Here is a 21,851-nt window from a genome sequence, read left to right as displayed (position 1 = left end):
AAAAGACATTATGAGAGAATGCTACAGATGGAGTTGCACAACACTGAAAGTACATGAGAACTACTACACAGTAAATCAAAGGCTGAGGGTAGCTCCCACATAAGCTCTTTGAATGTAAAGGTAAAGCACCACAAAGAAAATCTTCTCATTTCTGAAAAGACCTGGGTTTTGACCCCTTTTTGATATGCTACTGAAGTCCACAAACCAGATTACTTAGACATTGTCCCATATCCCCAGAAGACTATGCAAAAAGAATTCTCAGAATAATTTGATGCTTTTAAAAAAACAACACACAAACCAAACAAAAATAATAGCCAGAGATATTTTCAGAAACAGAAGATAAAAACTGTTTATTGTCCTTCTAAGTATAAAGCTCATCTCCTCAAGTGTATCTTTTTCTCTGCAGCTAGATTTTAATTGTGTATCTCCCAGACTTTTATAAAAATTGATGATAAAACTATCATCTGGATAACCTTCCTACTGTGTGTTTAAATGACTTGAAAAGTACTCTGTGTTCTTGGGATAAATTGACTCAAATTTAAGAGTACAAGATGCAAGATAAGAAGAGAGATCAATAGAGTAACATGCAGCTAAGCAGTCAAGCCAAAATATATGTATCAGTGGCAAAATAGAATCACAGAATCATAGAATCATAGAATCCTAGGGGTTGGAAGGGACCTCGAAAGATCATCTAGTCCAACCCCCCCTGCCAGAGCAGGGTCACCTAGAGTACATCACATAGGAACGCATCCAGGTGGGTTTTGAATGTCTCCAGTGAAGGAGACTCCACAACCTCCCTGGGCAGCCTGTTCCAGTGCTCTGTCACTCTTACAGTAAAAAAATTTTTTCGGATATTCACCTTAAACCTCCTATGCTCCAATTTACACCCATTACCCCTTGTCCTATCACTGGTCATCACTGAGAAGAGCCTAACTCCATCTCCCTGACACTCACCCCTTACATATTTGTAAACATTGATGAGGTCATCCCTCAGCCTCCTCTTCTCCAAGCTAAAGAGACCCAGCTCCCTCAACCTTTCCTCATAAGGGAGATGTTCCACTCCCTTAATCATCTTAGTAGCTCTGCACTGGACTCTTTCCAGCAGTTGCCTGTCCTTCCTGAACTGAGGGGCCCAGAACTGGACACAATACTCCAGATGCGGCCTCACCAATGCAGAATAGAGGGGGAGGAGAACCTCTCTTGATCTACTAACCACACCCTTTCTAATGCACCCCAGGATGCCATTGGCCTTCTTGGCCACAAGGGCACATTGCTGGCTCATGGTCATCCTCCTGTCTACCAGGACCCCCAGGTCTCTTTCACCTACACTACTCTCCAGCAGGTCAGCCCCCAACCTATACTGGGACATCGTGTTGTTCTTCCCCAAATGCAAAACTCTACACTTCCCCTTGTTGAATTTCATCATGTTTCTCCCCGCCCAACTCTCCAGCCTGTCTAAGTCTCTCTGAATGGCAGCACAGCCTTCTGGTGTGTCAGCCACTCCTCCCAGCTTGGTGTCATCAGCAAACTTGCTGAGGGTACATTCTATACCCTCATCCAGGTCGTTGATGAAGATGTTGAACAACACCGGTCCCAGCACCGACCCCTGAGGGACTCCACTAGTCACACACCTCCAACCAGATTCTGCCCCATTGACTACAACTCTCTGACTCCTTCCCATCAACCAGTTCCTAATCCACCTCACTACCTGATCACCAAACCCATACCTGATCAACTTATCTACAAGGATGCTGTGGGAGACGGTGTCAAATGCCTTACTGAAATCAAGATAAACCACATCTACCGCTCTACCATCATCTATCCACCTAGTAATTTCCTCATAGAAGGCTATGAGGTTAGTTAAACATGATTTACCCTTGATAAAACCATGCTGACTGCTCTTGATGAGCCCCATGTCCTTGATATGCCTAGAGATAGAGACAAGAATAAGTTGTTCCATCACCTTTCCAGGGATGGAGGTGAGGCTGACCGGTCTATAGTTACCCGGGTCCTCCTTCTTGCCCTTCTTGTAGACTGGAGTGACATTTGCTATCCTCCAGTCCTCAGGCACCTCTCCTGTTACCCATGACTTACTGAAGATGATGGAGAGTGGCCTAGCAATGACCTCCGCCAGCTTCCTCAGCACCCTTGGATGCATTCCATCTGGACCCATCGATTTATGGACGTCCAGATTACTCAACTGATCCCTAACCCAATCCTCATCTACTATGTCCTCACCTATCTTGACTACTTCTGGGGCTATATGAATCTGGGGCTCATGGGGTAAATAGGTAGTTAAATATAAATACAACACAGCCTAAGATCAGTATACTGACAAATTAGAACCATATCAATCACTAATTTAACATCAATGAGTACCCGTGCAAGAAAGCCATTGAATGATAAATGATACTACATGCAAAGCAGCATTAATGAAAATCACTGTCAACAAAATTAGGTTTATATCTAATAAAGAAAGCACAATTTTATTAAAATTCATTTGAAAAATCAATCTGAAAATACTGATTCAGAGTAAAATTCATATAATTTAGTTTACAAAACACAGACAATTAATAGCTGGAAAAAATCGGAAAAGATTTTATTATAGCTAGACAGTTGCATGATGGACTCACCAGGGAGAAAAAAACCAACAAAAAACCTCCCAGAACCCCACCAAAAACTACAGGTCATAAACAGCATTTTATCTTCTTAGACAAAAACAAAAGATATCTATCTCTAATATATTCAATTTAACCACCTCCTTGAGTGCTGAATTTTTTTTTGGAAGGTTAATAATGAATCTCCAACTCCACACCCCTAGCTGTTGTACTTGCCAGCTTAAGGTCTGCACTCTTCAACTAGAAAACCTCACCCTACATATTTTGTTCCTAAGCCTAACATGCTGAGGTGTAAGAGGAGATGAAAAAACAGATCACGCCAAAATTCAACTCAGCAGCACTCTAAATTGCACCTGCTAGCTGTTGTATCAGATACAAGACAAATTACATATGGTTTCCTTCACTGAACTACAAGAAGGTTCTAAAAATACCTACCCATATCGTCTTAAAAATGAACCAGCCTTGTTAAAAAAAAAACAAAAAACAAACAAACAAAAAAAAAAACCACAACAAAACCAAAACCAAACAAACAAAAAACCAAACCAACAGAATGTCTTTAGATGACTTCATAGAATACTAGAATGGTTTAAGCTAGAAGGGATCTTCAAATATCATCTAACTTACTCTCACCTATATATTACTCATACTTGTCAAACTTCATGGCTATGCAGCCAGAAAAATGCTCTACTATTCTCTACTAACTGTAGCTCAGAATACTCCATATAGGTAAAGTGCCAAAACATTTTTGAGCAGTTTTAAGACATGACTGCTGTATCAAGATCTTGTGCTTTAAAATATTTTTTAAATCTTTTATTCTGCAGCCAGGATACTCTTGAATAGTAGATCTTTTTCAAGCATACACTGGCCTGTATATTTATAGTGACCAGTCACTTAGAGATTTACAGGAATGCTTGCTCCAACAAGTACTTACAGGTAATATTTACAACTTTCAAGGCTTATGATGACCAAGACTTGACATGGTGCTTGCACATAGCCATATGATAAAGAATATAATTTTAAAACTTTAGAGCCTCCCAAACAGAAGAACAGTCAAGATCTTTATGGTAACTCCAAATAAAAACAACAACCAACTCACATATTTGATCCCTCAAATCTGCATAACAAAAGCCAAAGCTTTTTTGGTAATAAATTTTTTTTTGTGTTGACATTCTCTAACCTGCACATGGAAATCCATCAATTCATCCACCAGGTGATAAAATTTTTTGAGAATACCTGCACTGATGAGACTCACATTTGAGTATGTATCCCAAAGCAAAATCAGCAATGTACAGCTTAGTTTTCAGTCACCCACATAACTCCTCTCAAAAATATTTTTATAAAAGCACTGAAGTAAGAAAAAACATTTCAAAATTGTAGATATTATTGCCATCAATTTTAAAACTGGAATTCAAAGTACTTCAAAAGCAAAAGGCAATATATACATGTCCTTTGAGGAAGTATGGTTAAGTTAGTTATGAAACAATGTAGCAAATACTCTAACTTTGTGTGCATTAAAGAAAGCTTCCTTCCTTTCAAAAAGAGTCCAAAAAAGACAAAATTCAGGAATTATGAATTTCATTTGAGGAACAGTGAATGGAAATAGAACTGGGACACTACCACACCACTTCTAAGCTGTAAGATCCAACAGTACTCTGTAGAAAAAAAATAAATTTGTCAGGCTGTGAGATAAAAAGGATTTTCTCTTGCCTTCTTAGTGAAGAACAGGCAATCAAAGACTGTATTTATCTGAACTACAAAGTCTGGTGACACTTCAAGATATGAAAAAATATGGACCGTCAAAATCAAAAAAAGGTCCTTGTATATTATTATTTTAAAAGCTGAGAGAGTTTTTCTTCTGTAGAATTTCCATTTCTATTCCCTAAAAGTAACAGAAAGAAGCCATTGGTTGAAGTAGTTAAGATTATAATTAGTTCCAAAAGAGCTTCTATAAATATCACTTAAAATTCTTAGCTGATTTACTGAGTTGTAGCTTTCAAAGCAATACTGCTTGATTAATATAAAAACACATATGTATTTTGCATTCTCACACTCTTAGCCTTTTTTAAAATAGTGATGATGGACTACACAGGCAAACATGAAAAGTTATATGCAAATAAACTGCCTTTTATATATATATAATAATTCATGAGCATCAACACTGTCAGCTGAGACACTTCAATTATTCTGGCCATCAACAACTGCGATTTTCAGGGTCTCTCAATAATACTGTAAATGTCACAGATCCAAGATGATGACCAAAATCATTCTGCTTCTGCTTTTTATAGAATAATGTCTTTCACCTGCATTCATTTAAGATGATTGCAAAGTTCAAACTGCTGCATTGGTTATAAGACTCGAGTGGAAATCAGGGGTAATAATCACTTGTTTGCTAAAGGTCATGATTTTTAATGGGGCCTCTTAGATTACACTCACCAGTATCACTCAACAGTCTCAGTCTGTACAAGTCATTATTTTTGGATGGCAGCCATGGACAGAATTTCTTCTTCAACAGATTTGACCGGTTATGTTTACCTCTGTTCTACTGGTATGTTGTGCTCCACAGACTGCACACTATGTACAATTTATAAGACAAATCTTGTGACTTTCTCATTACTTTAGAAAAGAAAAAAAACCAAACAACAGAAACTTTAAATAAAGTCCTTCATATCTGCAACCAGACTTACTTGTCTTTTACTGTGAAAACTGTTAAAAAGTAATTTGGTAACATGCCAGCAAATGTAACAGCAAGTAATTACCAAAACACAGTATCTTTATGTATCTGTAGATACATAGATTTTCTAATGGATCATTGGTTATGTACAGCGAACAATTCAATGACCCTAATACAAGGGGATGTGCTAATAAAACACTACTTATGTTAAAGAAGCTTGAAGGCTCTTCAAGGAAGATAGAGGTCTCTAAGAGAAGCCCCCAAAAGTTCAAGCAGCAGATCATATTGGAGACTTTTGACAGTACTGGCATAGGATGATCTCTGGGCTCCAGTAATAAAAATACAAATCATATATTCTCAAATTCCTGGTATTGGAATGCAACCTTGGGAGATGTGTGTAAAACATACCATGCATAGTAAAACTCATATCTAAAATGGAACCTGAGGAGCAAAAATGAAAGAGCAACCAAAACAACTGTGTTAGCAAACATAAAACAATAAATCCAAGAGCAACAAGGAAGAAATACTCAATGTCAACATCATACTCTTTCCATCAAGATGCAGATGTAATCCTTCACCATCCTTCTAGGAGATAACTTAGCACTACTGTTCCTAGGACCTTAAGGAGCCTAGAAAAGTTGAGCCTAACACTGGAGAAAGATACACAGAATAAACAGCTTGTGTATATCAGTTTTAACTATACTAATATTTGGAATTAGCAATAATCAGTTAATTTAGGATATAAATGTGTCTATTCATCTAACTGGACAAATAACAACTCTGATTAGATTGCCAATACTTTAATTAGACTAAGAAAAAAAAACCTTGGCTCGCATTTAAGATGCACTTCTTATGTCCAGATAAACTGCATGGGGTGTTTTGTTTGGTTCCCTGCTCAGGGAACTTGGCTAAAATTTTAGTGCAATTTAATTAATTTATTAATTTACATACTGGACTGAAGCAGTGAAAACTGAACTAAAGATACAAAAACAAATGTATGATGGCTCATAAAAAGTTTGTGTGATTGCAGAAGGAAAAGCTTGGTCAGTCTTACACTGGAATTTGTCATATGCCTCTCTGAGACACAGTCGGACCCAGCAAAAAACCCAGCGTAGCATCAGACTTAAAATCATGCGCTGCCTAGGACCATGACTCAACCTCATTAGCAGACAGTGACATTGTAACAAAGCAATTTAAAGTGATATTGATGCTGGTGCTATGACTACAGAATTGCCACTTATAATAAAAAAACCCTCACAGCTTCAGAGGACTAAAGATATTTTTGACAAATAAATTGGTTTATTATCATGGCTTCTAGAAGTGACATACTAAGTGCTAACATTACTTGATAAAAGTTTATGAAAAATGGAAAACAAACTATACTTTAATACAAACTGAGGAAAATATTTTACGTTAGCAAAGCTAATCATTCCAGAGCACATAGTTTTGTTAGTAGAAGAGGTAAATGAAAGGAGACTTCCAAAAAGAATCATACAGTTTTAAGAAGGTATGCATAGGAATTGCTAGTTTAGTAATATTTGTCAAAAAAATAATGTATTTGAATCTCTTCAACAAAATTTTACATTAAAAAAATTATCTGTCTAAGTAATAAGGGTTATTAAATGCCCATATCTGCTGATGAAGTTCTGTAGAGAACACACACTTTTTGTAGCATAATCTTTCTTCTACATGATTCTTTCCTTATGCTCAAAGGCAAAACACTGCTATGTCTGGATGTAAGAAGCAATAATAAAAGAGAGGACCACACTAATAAAGCAAGGAACTGTTTAAGCTGGGTGGAAAAACTTATTAATAGCTGGAGTACCAGCTGCAAACGTGTACACATACACACAGACTGTTTGGGAAATTACATCCTACAAGTGATAGCACAAATATCAATAATATCAGCCATAGCAGGGGAGGGGAACCAAACACAACTGCCAAGCAGAAGAAACAAATAAGCCAGTTGTTTTGCAGGTCTACTCATGTTTCACAGGAATACTGTGTACAAAGCTGCATATGTTCATTCAAATCATTACTATTCATATTAAGCTCCTGCTATCCACATGAATGCAGATTGAAAGACTGGACTTCCTGCTTCAGCATAGTGAATGTTAGGAGACATTGCCGACAGGTATAATTGCAATATCTGATACAAAAATTAAAGCTTGGGGAAAACATAGTAGTCCTTTTAGTCACACTTGCCACAATACTAATTCAGTGTTCTGATTACTTATAAATTGCTAGAAAGCAAAATCTCACAAACATGGCTCCCACACACTACTTTAGATACAGCTATCATTTGTTCTTTAAGTGCCATGAAAGAGACTGTGGATTCCACAGAATCACAAATTATTTCAAATACAGCATTTACAGGCATCACAGAATTGAGACTAGGCTGCTGGGGTTAGAAAGGGCATAATGCCATTCTCTTAATAAAGGTCAGCACTTCCATTATTCTTGCTTGTTTCATCATGCAAGTTTCCTCTAGACAATTTACAGGAAATGGAAGGGAAAATACCAAATCATTGGAAAAATTGTTACAGATGCCATCTGGCCATCACAGATGGGCCTTGTACTGTAGGTCATGTACATCTCCTTTCCCTCTGTCATCACTCAGAGAATTCAAAGCAGCTGAAGAAAGCAACGGCTCTGGAAAGTACTGTATCTACACTTAACACCCCACTGGGAGTCAGACCACATTCTCCAAGCTGATGAAACCTCACTCAAAAAGGATACAAAATCTGTTAGTCAGAAAATCAAAGGTCAGATCTTTAATGAATCACAGTGGAATTGTGAAAAACAACTGGAAAAGAAGTGTGTCAGAAAAATAAGGAAATATTTGTTATTGTAATACTGCCATCACTATACTATACACTGTCCAGAAGTATCATTAATCTTACCTTCAGTGTCTCTTCATGATCCATCTGAATTATCTCCAAATTACAAATGGGGAACAGAAGCACAAGTTACTACCATTTTGTCAAACAGGACAACAGAACTGATTCATATCCATATTCCCACTGTCTAATTTTCTAAATGCAGTAACTGATTTTTTTATATTCTCCTTGCTCATAAGCAAATCATATCCTGGTAGTATTACAAGCCATGAGGAATTTAGTTATTACAGCATTGAACAAATGAAGAGTTTCTGCAGTCCAGTCTTCCTACTCAGAGAAGTCGGGAGGAGTTGTTTACTTTTCAGATAAATGCTGTTTCATGTATTATTAAAAATAATACCTACATCTTACCTATCTGCATCCTAAGAAGTTAAGCACAAATTGCCTGTGTGCCTTTCAGCTTGCTTGATATGTGATTTATTCAAAACCATTCAGCAACACAACCTAGACTTAACCTTCCCTCTCCCACACTCTGAGTCTCCATCCATATGATCACATTTAGTCTTAAAGGGAGGCAATCAGCAGAGACCTGACAGATCAGAAGAGTGCTGTAAGAGACCACTCATCAGAAATCACCCTAGCATTAGCAAAAAGTCTGGCTACTATTGCATTTCAAGATAAGATGCTATCTGCCATTGCTTTTCCACTGTGTTCTAATGCAGATTATATCCTCAAGACACTATCCCTCTCTTCCTTCAGGAAAAAAAAGGTGTTATGCTGGCTAATTACTATTATCTCACTTACTCTCACTTGTCAGAAGTTTTGCACTGCATTAATAGTTAATGTTAAAATTGATACGTCAATTATGAAAACTTACTTAGCTTGCAGAAGGGCAATTCATTCAAAAGTCATCATGACATTTAATAGCTTTGAAGCGAAAATGGAAAATATAATATAAGGTTTCATCTAATTCATTTTACAATACAGCCTAAATAGAATAGAACTACAGAATCATTTAGGTATGGAAAAGCAACCATAAACCTAACACTGAAAACTCTACTATTCCATGGAAAAAACTGGAATTCACACCCCTAGCATCAGGACACTGCTGCATAAGAACTTCTGTAGCATTTCACTGACACAAGAACCATGTTGTAGTACCTTAATAATGTGACTTATAGGAGCAGTTACTCTGCACTTAGGGCCACATAATTAAAGTAAAATGTCACCTCTACTTCCACAAAGTAAATAGAAAAGAACTTAGCTTATCCTTAAGAAAAAAGAAAGAAAAGACAGAAAAAAAAGGGGGGCAGGGGGCATTTTACCCCTCAACTGCACCTACTGTATACATCAAACATTCAAGAAATTGCCTGTCCCAAGGAGAGAGAACAATGCAATAACCCAGCACACTGAACGTTTCTAGTAACATTCTGATAAACATGTAAGTAGTCCATCTAGTAAAAAACATTCCAGATAGCTTGACTTTAGCAACAACTTTACCAGGACACCAACATCAACACCTAGCATGGAAGACACTATTAAGGGACACCACCATTCATTCCTTTCTCAAGGGAATCAGTCCGAGTATCTCTGCGGGATGTCGGTTCCCTACCCAGGGGGAAGAGCTCCACCTAGTGAAGATCCAGCACCATCTTCAGAAGCATCTGCACAAGCCTGGTGGTTTCTTTTAAACCTGCTTGTCTTGCCATATTCGCCTGACAGAGAAATTTGTGGTGCCTCCCAAGAAGGCAAACACATTCCAAGTAACAGAATGATGTGATTCTAAATATTGTTCTTTCAGTGCCTCAAATGCAGTGTTTTGTCTTTGAAACTACTGCATGTCCTTTTACATTGTCGAGCGACCAAGAATAAGCCCCATTAAATTATCTATTTAAAGAAACTATTTCTCAAGACACTAAGTGCAGAATTCCTGCTCGACAGGGAGGCAAGAAGTATAGCTCATCAATAGATTTTAAAATAGATTTTCCATTGTTTCAAGTGAGAGCTCCTAACTATTGGACTACAGAACTAGGAAGGATTATCAAGACTAGTGTCCTGGAATCAAAGTTTGCCCTCAATCTCTAGGCAGATAAAGAAACATAAACCAAAAGAATTCCAGAGGCAACAGCATTGGCTATGGCCTGACTGAACAACTATGTACTGAAGTTTCTGTTAAAAGGTTAATGACATGACAGCTACAGATGCATCAATACACATAAATACAAACAGAACTATATAAATAGAACATGTCCACACACATTTCTTCTGAATGTACCTCAAAACAAGACACCAACACTACCTCAATATAAGAACAGGATAGTGCATTTAGTAAACAGCTGAACATGAACTTCACCATCCAAAAGTAATGCCTTAGAAGGAGTTGATGATAAAAACAAACCAAGATCAGAACATTTTTTTTCCACTATAAATGAACCCAAGTGCTTGAGGTCACAACTGTCTGTAGACCAGAACAGTTGCTTAACCTTTGAAAAGATTTTCCTGTAACAGAGATACTATTCTCATACTACAGGTTTTTAAGGAATGAACACAGATAAAGCACTATATAATTTACCTCTGTTTTAAACAAGTCAAAGATATTTCTCATCTCTCTTAGAAACCAAACCAATGCATTAGACCTGCTCGGCATTAGTGCAGCTCTTCTCCTCTGATGGACACTGGTGTTCCCTTCAGACCACAGGTCTCAGAATCTTAAATACTTCGTTCCAGTAGTGTGATAATTCTACACAGTAAAAGACATGATTTATGAAAAGGTACTAAAAACCTTTAGCTCCTACTGACATGAATGAAATTTGTGGTTGCTCAGTAACTTTTTTAAAAACTGAAACATTTGAAAGCTACTAATACTGTGGGCAGCTGAGTGTTTATAGCATTCTAATTGTCTAAAACTGCACTCACATGACCATATTACTTTACCATCTAATGTAGTACTTTGATAAATTTCTGGTACTCCTTACAAGGTAAACAGCTAATCTTCAAAGAATTTCGCTGAGTCTCATTATGCTGCAGACCACCTATTTTACAGATGGCACAGCTAAAATAAATTACTTAAGCCACACAGAAATCTTAGTATAGCCCTGTATAAAAGCATTATTCATACACTAAGTTCTCCATTCGCTACTAAGAAGCCACCCTGTTTTGCAATTTTGAACTCACTCTTCAGATCACACCTATGCCTGAAGCACTAAACATGCCAACATCAGGAATTTTGTGGTACAGCCACTAAATGATCTATATATTCTTCTCCATACAGACAAAAGTGTACAACATAAAGAGAACTCTTACCACAAAATACCTGCCTCAAGTTTGTGTAATTTTGACTTTCATAATTCTTCTTGTTGATAATGATCCTATATCATATGTAATTGTATGGCTCCTGATGATAGCAAGAGATGATGCAAATCTACATCTGAGGGCAGAATCTAGCTTACAGAAGATTAATACCTCTTACAGTTTGTAGTTCAGAGAAGTGTAGGTGTTACAAAGCACTAATATGGCTTTCTTACAAAATGTATTCAGTAAACTGCTTACTCATCCTGATACAGAAGTAGATCAGAAAAACTGTGGTTTTTCACCAGAATTTGGGAAACTTTTAAATAACAGCTATTCAAAATACTTCAGTGCAATTCATTTTTATAATGTGAAAGGCAAAGTACAACAGTGTTACACGATATACGTGAGATACTGTCAAAAAATATATTTAAATGTCCTCTAATACAAGCTTTCTGTTCAGGTTTATCCAATTACAAACAACTTTAAATCAATAACCAGATTGCAATAAAATTCCAAAATAAATTCCACGGGAGTTGTATGTATACTTTCTTCTTTTACTGTGGATTGCTACATAAGCAAAAATAAAGAACACTCACATAAGTGTAACGGCCACAAAAGTGACATACCAGTAAGATTCTGGACCACAGAGAACCTATCGCGAAAGCAGACCCACCCCACTTCCCCTGCTTGTCCCATGGCAGAAGAACTTGGCACTGCTGAGAGGATATTTATAACACCAATTCATTTGTCAGACGACTGAAATACCGTAAGTGCATCTGCATGTACATTCACATTATGCAACCATCTATGTCATGAAGAATAACTGGAACAGACAGGAAAAAAACCACCTTTGGTGTATAGGGAGCACCTTTCATTTTCCGCTGGATAAACATTCTACAATATGAACTACATTGTGAAGAAAGCCTCTGCGCTTGCTGTCTCTATGGCACAATCTCTCCTCCCTAGAACTTCACACTATGTTAGTCAAACAGGATGCAGCACAGGTCAAAAGAAGAAGAAAGCAAACACACAGCTCCAGCAGAAGTGATGCAGAAGAGATGATACAGCTTCACAATTTCAATTGTACTCAGTTTCAGTAAAACTGTACAAGAAGAATGATGATTTTACTGTGATTGATAAGTTTATATCTGGATGATCCTTGTGGTCTATTCTGGTCTTGTTTAAGGTTTTTGAGAATTAAACCAGCATAACTTTGATGTTAATAGAATAATATCAAAAATTATGAATACAACACGATAAATTCTTAGATGCTTTCCTGAAAGGATCCCTTATTTGAATGACTCTGTAGATCTAATATACTTCAAATTTCATTTAATGGCTACAAAAATGTCCTACATTGAGTAGAAAGAGCGTTATTATAAAAATCTTGAAAAATAAGCACGTTCATTGGAAAACCATGGATAAAATCTACATTATAGTGCCATCTCTCCAGTTCCAATTAATCAGCAATAAACTTTTAGCCAGAACTATATTTGAAGGAAGAGCAGATAACAACAATAATAAAAAGCAAGAGTGATGCCCTGATCACCTTCACATGCAAAGCAGCTTCTCTGAAACTCAGCCCATAAAGCTGTCTTCTCAGAGATGCCCAGACCCTTGCAAACAAAAGGAGAGCAGCAGCTGGCAAAGGACACTTTTCAAGTAGATAAACACGCACAAGCACAAAACAGGCCCCAAACTTAAGGATGTGAAATAGTCCAAATGACAACCTCCCATTCCTGCCAGTTAAGAAGTCTGTCTGTTACCTAGTAAAAGCTTCACTGACAGTTACAATGGCTTTGTAAGATGCTCCCACAGCTCTGTTTCTTGGCCAGCTGCTCTCCTGCACTTAGCCCAGGTGCTTCTCACCCACCAGGTGAAGCTACAGTTGCCAACCCCTTTTCTTAGCAGTTCAGCTCCAAGGATTAATGTCCCCTGTGTCTTCCCAGACAACATAATTCCTACTATATCTATTCCAGCTACTCTTATCATCAACACACACTTTAATAACTAACTCAACCTTTTGATGTCCAACTTGTTTTTATAGCTGGTGGCAATCAAGACCAAAACCAAAATTCTCATCTGATCCTTTCACCACAGAAAATTGTACAGTTACATTTTCTTCACTGCAGCATCATCTCAAAGTTTCATTTTAAGATGCTCTTCTGATGTGGTCAATCTCCTGCTGCTATAATCCCACTCTTAAAGTTTTCTTCCCTCATTCATTTTTGTAAGGCATATACTATCACTTTTAAAATCCAGAGTTTCCTTACCTTGATCAAAGTTGACAAAAGGTATCCTAAATTTCCATTTTTTTCCCCTATTACTGCAATCTCTTGCCATTAAAAAAAAAAAAAAAAAGAATAATGGAAGGCATTCCAGGTAGCTTTTCACAAGCTCAGCCATAATGGCTCCCTCTTCTGTAGAAAAGTTTGCTCTATTTTACAATAAAATAAATAAATAAATAAATAAATAAATAAATTATTTTTAGCTTTTCCACTGCTCTGATACGTCACTGTCATGCCTCAGTTTGCCCATCTGTAACACTGAGGTATAGTTGAAAGCCAACTATTGCTCACACCCTGAATTACGTATCTGCAGTCTTTACCATTCTCCAACCCTTTGTCTGAAAAGTTTTAGAGCATGTAAAAAACAACTAAAAATACTCTGCTGGTTACTTTATTCTGTTTTTTCTAGGTTTGGCCTGGGGTTTAGGTCTGCAAATGGACTTCGTAAGCACAATTTCTTGTCTTTTAGCAGCTTTTACAGACCAATTTGAAGAAGCTAATGTAGAGCTTCCAATACTAAAAATTACACCTATACTTCAATGGGTCTGTAATAACTAAATTGGGAAAACATACACAATTTAACAAGTTGTATTTACATTCAAGTATTTTGATGTGGCCTCATTATAGTTTATACCAGCTTTGGTGGGAATCTGTCACATGCTGTCATATGATAGAGGTTAGTATAAAAATTTCTGCAGACCACAAAGCATGTTCTAAGTCTGAAATGAAAGAAAGCAAAACTCAAAACTCCAAAACAAACAATTTCTGACTCCACATTGCACATCACTCTCAATAGCATCATTGTTTCCATAGCTACAAATGTAGACTGCTTTAAAGGAGAGAAGCAGAGAAACTGAAAATGACAATGCACAATCAAAACAGGCACACAGAGTTTTCAGATGGCACATGTGGGATGGAGACAGGAAGTAACATGGTGGCAGAGAATTCTGTGGGGTTTTTGCATTTGACAGTAATGTCAGTGATCCCAGCACATCAAGCTCACAACAGTAAGCAGCAGTAAACCTCTCCCTGCAAATTCACTTGATACACTTCTACACCTAGCGGAAGGAAGAGAATAGAAAGCATGGAAAATATCAGCAGGAGTCACCAAAGCAAATATACAGGGCAGGTGCCCTTCTCACAACTCTAGCCACCTACAGACTCAGGCATATTTTTAACCAGGTTTCCTTGGCATTTTCAGTAGTTCTGTAGAGTTGTGAAGACAATCAAATTCATACTGGATAGGGAGATAAATTCAGTTCTTCCTACAGCTGGAACTCATGTGGTCCACAAATGTGGACCTTTCTCCACCAGTTCTATAATGATGAGCACTGGAACAAAACAAAGACCAGCATCCAAGACCAGCAACAGTACTACTTTTCTTCTCAGAAGAAGGAACAGTATAATTTAGAGATATACTGTAATTTAATACAAAAATAAAAAATTTTTAAAAAACCAACAACCCAAACCACAAACACAACCCATGACTTATCTCCAGTACCTTGCATTTGCAATGTAGTAATAAAGTCAGCAGTTTACAGTGGGAGCAAGATGCCTCCATAGGTTGTGATGGCATATTCACAAATTCATAGTATCAGACTAGTTTTTCCCTTATCAAAGTGAGCAACAGCACTTAGAAAAATCCCACCAACCCTGTCCCTCCTTAGGCTCACAGGCTCTAATTATCTGTGACATAATTTTCTTCCAACAATGTTTTTAAGGGAGCAGCTGATAAAAGCCACATGAGAACATAGTAGCACCTACACACTACACTGGAAGTCACCTCTGGTACAAGCAAAGGAGAGGAGAATGGTTATTAGAAGATGGTGGTCATTTCCTCAAGTGTTGTCACTGCGTGGCTACTGCTCCTTTAGAACAACATTTGTTAAGCACCATGCTTTGGAGGCATAGTTTCTATTAAGAATATCAGATCACGGTAAACTAAGCAGGTACCTTGCAATAACAAATTCAGCCTTGCTGTACATGAGTCCTGGCATATATGACCTTCAACAATTGTCACAAGAACAGGAAAAACACTTTATTATCTTCATTACAGCATTGAAAGCTCCCCTGTTAGTAATTCTAACCTGCTTGGGCAAAAGCCATATTAACACTCAGGACAGTGAGGAAGGTAGAGAACCAAAGTCTCGGTCACAAGAATATTACTATTCAGACAAGGCTAATCTTATTGCTACAAAATAAAGCTATCATTTCTCAAATGAAGCTAGTTCAGACAGCAATACAATAACCATTGAACTTACCAATTAGAACTCCTAATCCTTGCAGTGTATGTTTCACTAAAAAAGTAAGCAAAGCACAGTCCAGAAAGATAAACAAAGCTTTAGCAGGACCAGTAGTAGGTCTGAAATGGAATTTCCTCAAAGACAGCTCTTACTCATTTAATCATTTGTGCTGTGCATTTTGCATGAGATTTTTTAAAAACACAGATCAGGCTCTGAAACAAGCTGCATGATACAGGCCTTATATGTTAAGTTTCCTGTTTACAACCTATCTTGCAGCAGTAAGTCAGTGCTGCTGAAATTCAAGATTTCTGTATGAGCAACTTGTGGTATTAAAATAGTATGGATTCTACTCTCTCATCTCTTTTAACTGCTGACTAGAATAGACTGTTGGAGAGGAAGTAAAAGCAGGGTTTTTACATTTTTCATGCTTGCCTCAGATTACTATCAGAAAAAAATCAGGACTTTTTTAAAGGTATGTCAGTACCAATAATGTGTCACATGTCACTACTTTATAATTAGGCTGATAGCCAAAAAGAATAATGCAGCTGAAATTCTATTAAAATTAAAACTATTCCCCAAGGCATAAAAACACTGACACAGGCGTCTTAAAATGCAATGAAAAAATGATACAAGGAACTATTTATCTGTGCTGCTGCCTTTTTCCTCACAGCTTCAAATAACTAATTCTAAGTTATATATGCATTGAATGTTTAATTATCCTATGCTGATTTAAATACATATATATTTCATACCTGACAGCAAAATGCAATGAAACCTTTCTTTGTCTATGAATACAATCTACTATGAGAATAACAGGCTATCTACACTTTATATTACTCTATACTACAATTTTATAATCTGGTTTTCTTCAAACCTGCAAATAAGTAACTGAGAAAAACCACCAGCCCTTTTTGTCAAGAGTTTGCAATTTAATTACAGTGGAATAATGATTCAATAACATTTTCAGCCTGAAATACTGAATTTATAAACATCAGAACTTTGTTCTGTAAAGAATTTTCTATAAAATGCTCCAGACAATCAGGATTTAGGAGACCCAGGGCTGTAACTCCATGTAGTTTAGAACATGCTTAGTTCAGATTGTGTCTGAAAATTCACTCAGCGTGGCCAAATTTTAGTTCTTTGTTACCACAAATGAATGTCCATCCATTCTTTGCAGGTACAAATATCATAAAATCTGTGTTATTCCATGTGTTGATGTTGCATTAAATAGTGCAAGAAAGCATTTCTGCATTTGTAGATTTCAGCAACATTATTCAAAATGCAAGACTTCAAATTCAGCTTCATTCTGAACCCAGCCAATAGCACATTTACATTTTTTTTCCTAACAGCTATTAATACTTTTCCAGTTGGCCAAAAAAAGAGTCCTTCATGAAGCTGGCAAATCTAGTTCTTTGTTCATTCTGCACAGTGCTTTCATTTCCAACACAATGACAGACAGAGAAGTATTGTGTTTTCAAATGTATTACAAGGAATCCTGTGATTTAGTTGTTGCAATTAAGGAATTACATTCAGAGGTTACATGTTCTGTACTGAAATTATTTCCACCTAACTATCCTCCTCTTATATTCTAGAGACAGAATTTATAACACATTTAATTACAGCACTATCACACTGCAGAAAAAGGCAGGTGACTCTTTTTAAAAGTTATCTATTATTTTGTTGCCTATTTCTTGAATACTGCCAAAGGAAGGACTGCTGTACTCTAACATCAGTGTGCACAACCTTAAATGATCCTTTTGTTTCACTGTACTACAAAAATCAGTTGACATGTACAAAAATAAATATGGCAATTAATGCTGTAGAGGTCAGGGTTCTTTGGAAGTCTGAGGGCACCGCTTGCGCTTGAGCAACAACAAGGGAAGGACCACTGTAACTAAAAGACACAAACTGATACCACCCCTTTACCACTGATTTACAAAGAACTGAGAATGTGTTTGATGCTTTGAATCTGCAGAGCATGCACCTGAGGTAGTGTGTCTATCCCCACTCCCCATTTTCAAATTTCCCCTGCATCACTAGTATTCTCATCACTTGCCTCAGCAGTTCCCTTTCAGACTGGAGGCTGCTGAGGGGCAATGTTAAATTTTGGCATGAGATCACACTAAATACAGTATGTCACCAGCTTAACCAATTCCTTAGACAAAGTCACCACGGAAGAGAAGAAACAGTGTACTAAAGAAGCCGAGAAGAGACTTCTTTCTCAATGTGGAAGCACATGAAAAATATGGAAAGATTCAGTTTAGAGAGAGCAAAAACATAAAGCATTCTATATTCTATACCCTTTCTGTAAAGAAAAATATATATATTTGCTAGATATCTTTTAATATATGCACCATATTTTTCCATAGAATTTCATACATACAACTGCATTTTGAAACACACTAGAGGTGTTAATGACAAGGTCAACCCATATTTTCCTAAATGTGCATCCTTACACAGATAGTTAACTAAGATTAAATGCATAAACTTATTCACTTACATAAAGTAAGCCAAATTTTTCAAAATATTGAACACGACCAACTAACCAAAATCAGCAACATACTTGAAAATAGGAAGAGGAAATAATGTGCATCCAATTTCAATTTGAGACTACTTAATTTCTAGGAAAAGAACACTTACCATGGTTACTGATGACACCTCAGTTCACCTCAAAGCCTAAACAGAGCATTTCTCAGATGCTTTCCATTACAGTTAAATTGCAAAAAGTCAATGCCTCTAACAAAGTAAAAATATTGATTTTTTTTTTCTCACCTGATAAAAGCAACCACAAACAAGTTAGAAAGCACCATGTTCTAGGAACAAACAAGTAGATGCATAATTACGTATTTCAGTTTGTGACAGCAAAGTTATTTTTCTCCATTATTATTAGAGTTTATTTTGTTACTCTATTCTGACAAATGCAATTAAAGCTTTACTAAAAAAAAAAGTATTTACACATCTCAAATCCCCAAGCATTTACTGTCATTTAAATCAAAGCACAGTGGTAAATAAGCTGCACTGCTGGAGTTCAACGACTGGAAATCTGTATATTGATGCTTTTAGAATAACTACATTAGAAATCCTTGCCAGAGAGAATCCCTAGAATGTATGTTTGGTGTTTTTCAGTCGTGGTGACTGCAGATAAGTAATATTTTAATCAGTTTTTCCCCTCACATGATATAAGTTAATGGTTCTGACTTTCCTGTACTCTGAAAATCTTAGCCCAGTGACTGGAATACAAAATATTGTATTATACAGTTAATATTTGGCTTTAACGACATTAATTTATTTTACAAGTGAATACTTGAACTCAAAACATGTTCCAGTCTCTGGCACATCACCACCACCACCTATCACATGTATCAATGTAGAAAGTGAATGAAATCCATCAAGTATTTGAAACCAACTGTTTATCAACATGATGCAAAGTTGACGTGTGTATTTTACCATTTAAACAACAGATCCAGTCTTTTCTCAAAACAGGAGTCATGGGTTGCACCTGGGTTATACACATGCCATTTAAACTGCACTAGACAGCAGAAATATCAACAGACATAAAACATTACAAATTAGTACCAGGTGGTCATGCTCTGAAATCAGACTGCTCCACTCAACACAAAGAACAGCAGCAGCATCTTTTAATGTAGTTGGAGAGAAACAGCAAAAATAATGTCCTCACTTGTTAGGCAAGAATGTCCAGGACTTCATTGTTTTCTGAAGACCCTTCCTCAGCTTTTGAAAAACACAGACACTTACCTTTCTGTACACCAGCATGTTTGGGGATTCATCAGCCACCCCATTGCTGCTTTGCCCATAGTTATTTCCTTGTGCCATGTCCCACAGATTTGATCTGCGTTTGAACGTTGCACTGTAAAAGGTAAAAGTGATTTCAGTAAGACGTTGCCTTAGGTCTCCTTCCTTCCCTGATGATTAATGGACATGACTTTCTACCAACATTATCAAAATCAGTGTATGCTCGTACTCCAACAGCTATTTACACCAGAGCAAAGCTGCATTTCACCATCTAGTGTCATTCCTCTTTTTTGCCTGTAAACAACAAATCTAATAGGTTAATCTGATTAAGACGTTAATGAATTGTCACTCGGAATAGTTCCCTGACATACCACTAACCACCATATCATGCAGACGCCTCCTCACAACGCACTCCCTCCTCCCCCGCACAGGCTTCACAGAGGGATGCTCCGCGCCTTCCAGACCACAGTTCTGAGCGCACCGACTCGGCCCAAGACTGTGTATTCAGCAGTGCCCTCTCCCCACAGCTCGGGCCATAGCAACTTTCACAATCCTCAAACGCACGAAAAAGCAAACCAGACACTTTAAACTTATTTTTAATTCCCCAGCATGTGTGAATTCACCTCTCCCTACACATACGCCGAGGGAGGGAAGAAGGTGACGGGGGAATTGAAGGAACAAGCCAGAAAAGCTTTCCAGTCGCTTTCACCTACTTTCACCGTACTTCACTGTAAAACACCGTCTTCGCCGCCAGCCCCGTCTCCTCCCCGCCCTCCCCTCGGTCACACGGGAGCTGCACTAAGCTAGAGCTCCGATCCTGCCGTAGCTCCGGCTTTGCACGCAGGTGTAAGAACGTGCTCCATCTACAGACCACACCGGCGACTGCGGAGAGCCCGGAGGGCTGAGCTCTACTCCCAACCCTTGCCTCCAAAGCCCTCCCCTGCTCCCCAGAGCTCTCGCCTGCCGCCTTCACCGCCCCTCGCCCAGGGAGCCGGCGCGCCCTGCCCTGCTCCGCAGTGCCCCTCCACGGGGGCGCGCCCCCCGGCGCCAAGCGGCGCGGCGCCCGCGATTTCAGCACCGCGGACAGCGACGGCGGCCCCGCCTGGGCTGCCCGGCCTTCCGCGGGGCGGGGGCGCGGAGCGGCGCGGAAGGAGCGCAGCGCCCCGCCCGGCTCGTTTACCTCCTGGGCCAAGGTCACTGCTCGGTGGCCGCGGTTCCTCGCCTCCTGCCGCTGCTCCGGGCGCGCCCCGCGCGGTGGGTGTCAGCCGGCAGCGGGCGGAGGGACGCGGTGATGGCTCATCACACAGACTGCGGGCGGAGGCGCTGCCGGTGCCGGTGCCGCCGCCGAGGCTGCGGCTCCGCTCCCCTGCTCTGCCGGAGCGGCGGCTCCTCAGCTCCCTCCCCGCAATGGAGCGGCCGTCACGTGGGGGACGGGCACGTCAAAGGTGCTGCCGCCGCCGCCGCCGCCGCTCCGGCACACGCAGCCCCCCCAGCGCACGCCTCCTCCTCGGCGCGCTCGGTGCGCTCGCCGAAAACAGCGGCCAAGAAACCGCAGCTGACAGCAGATCTGGCAGCAGCCCCGGTAAATGAGATTAGGCAGCACTGGAGGGCTGGGCAGGAAGGGAACGTGGGCTAATGGGATAGGGAAGGAAGAGGGGGAGTTGGTGCTGAAAGACACCGGTGGGTCAAGTCGCTTTGTCTTTAGTCCTTTAATGACAGCAACAGGGAATCTGCCTGTTACTCTGCTTAATTCTGGGCACTGCTTGTTTGTTGTTTTTTTTCTCAGTGAGAACTAGGAGGAGATTGTGCCGTACTGGCACTGCAGACCTCGCTGTGCAGCAGAACGGAATGAGCAGAGAGCGAGTCTGCTCCAGTTGGATAGGAAGGAGCCCTGAGGACACCTCAGGACTGTTTTGCTATGTCCCAGCAAACTGCTTAATTTGTGAAGGCCTAAAGTTGACCCTTTTAAAAGAAAAAAAATCAGGTCTCCAAGTCATACTTCCTCATTACATATGAACACGAATGCTTAATTTTTCCAAAAGAAAAAAACTAAAGAACAGAGAACTCGGGAAAGGCTTGTTTCCTATTAAAATCCACTTGATGTACAACAGCATCTTGACAAGGCTAAACAATGAAATCTGAATCAA

General features: G+C 38.8%; 1 protein-coding gene across 7 annotated transcripts in view; it reads right to left on the bottom strand.

Moving 5' to 3' along the window:
• The window catches only part of RGS7 (regulator of G protein signaling 7), a 264,913-nt gene that overhangs the window by 217,056 nt on the left and 26,006 nt on the right, over window positions 1-21,851 (bottom strand). For 5 of the 7 annotated variants that reach the window (XM_051615777.1, XM_051615775.1, XM_051615779.1 and 2 more), the window contains exons 1-2: window positions 20,885-20,963; window positions 19,708-19,819 (exon numbers count right to left, since the gene is read on the bottom strand). The exons of 1 other annotated variant lie outside the window; for it this stretch is intronic. In XM_051615777.1, coding sequence (XP_051471737.1) covers window positions 19,708-19,785 — 78 coding nt within the window. In that variant the 5' untranslated portion in view covers window positions 19,786-19,819; window positions 20,885-20,963. Of the gene's footprint in view, window positions 1-19,707; window positions 19,820-20,884; window positions 20,964-21,851 lie in introns of those variants that run through there. One more of the 7 variants, XM_051615774.1, reaches the window with a different exon arrangement.

The sequence above is a fragment of the Apus apus genome, chromosome 3 (assembly GCF_020740795.1).
Source record: "Apus apus isolate bApuApu2 chromosome 3, bApuApu2.pri.cur, whole genome shotgun sequence".
NCBI classification, from domain to species: Eukaryota; Metazoa; Chordata; class Aves; order Apodiformes; family Apodidae; genus Apus; species Apus apus.
The sequence above is the reverse complement of the archived record's forward strand: the minus strand, read 5'-3'. Positions and strand labels throughout refer to the sequence as shown.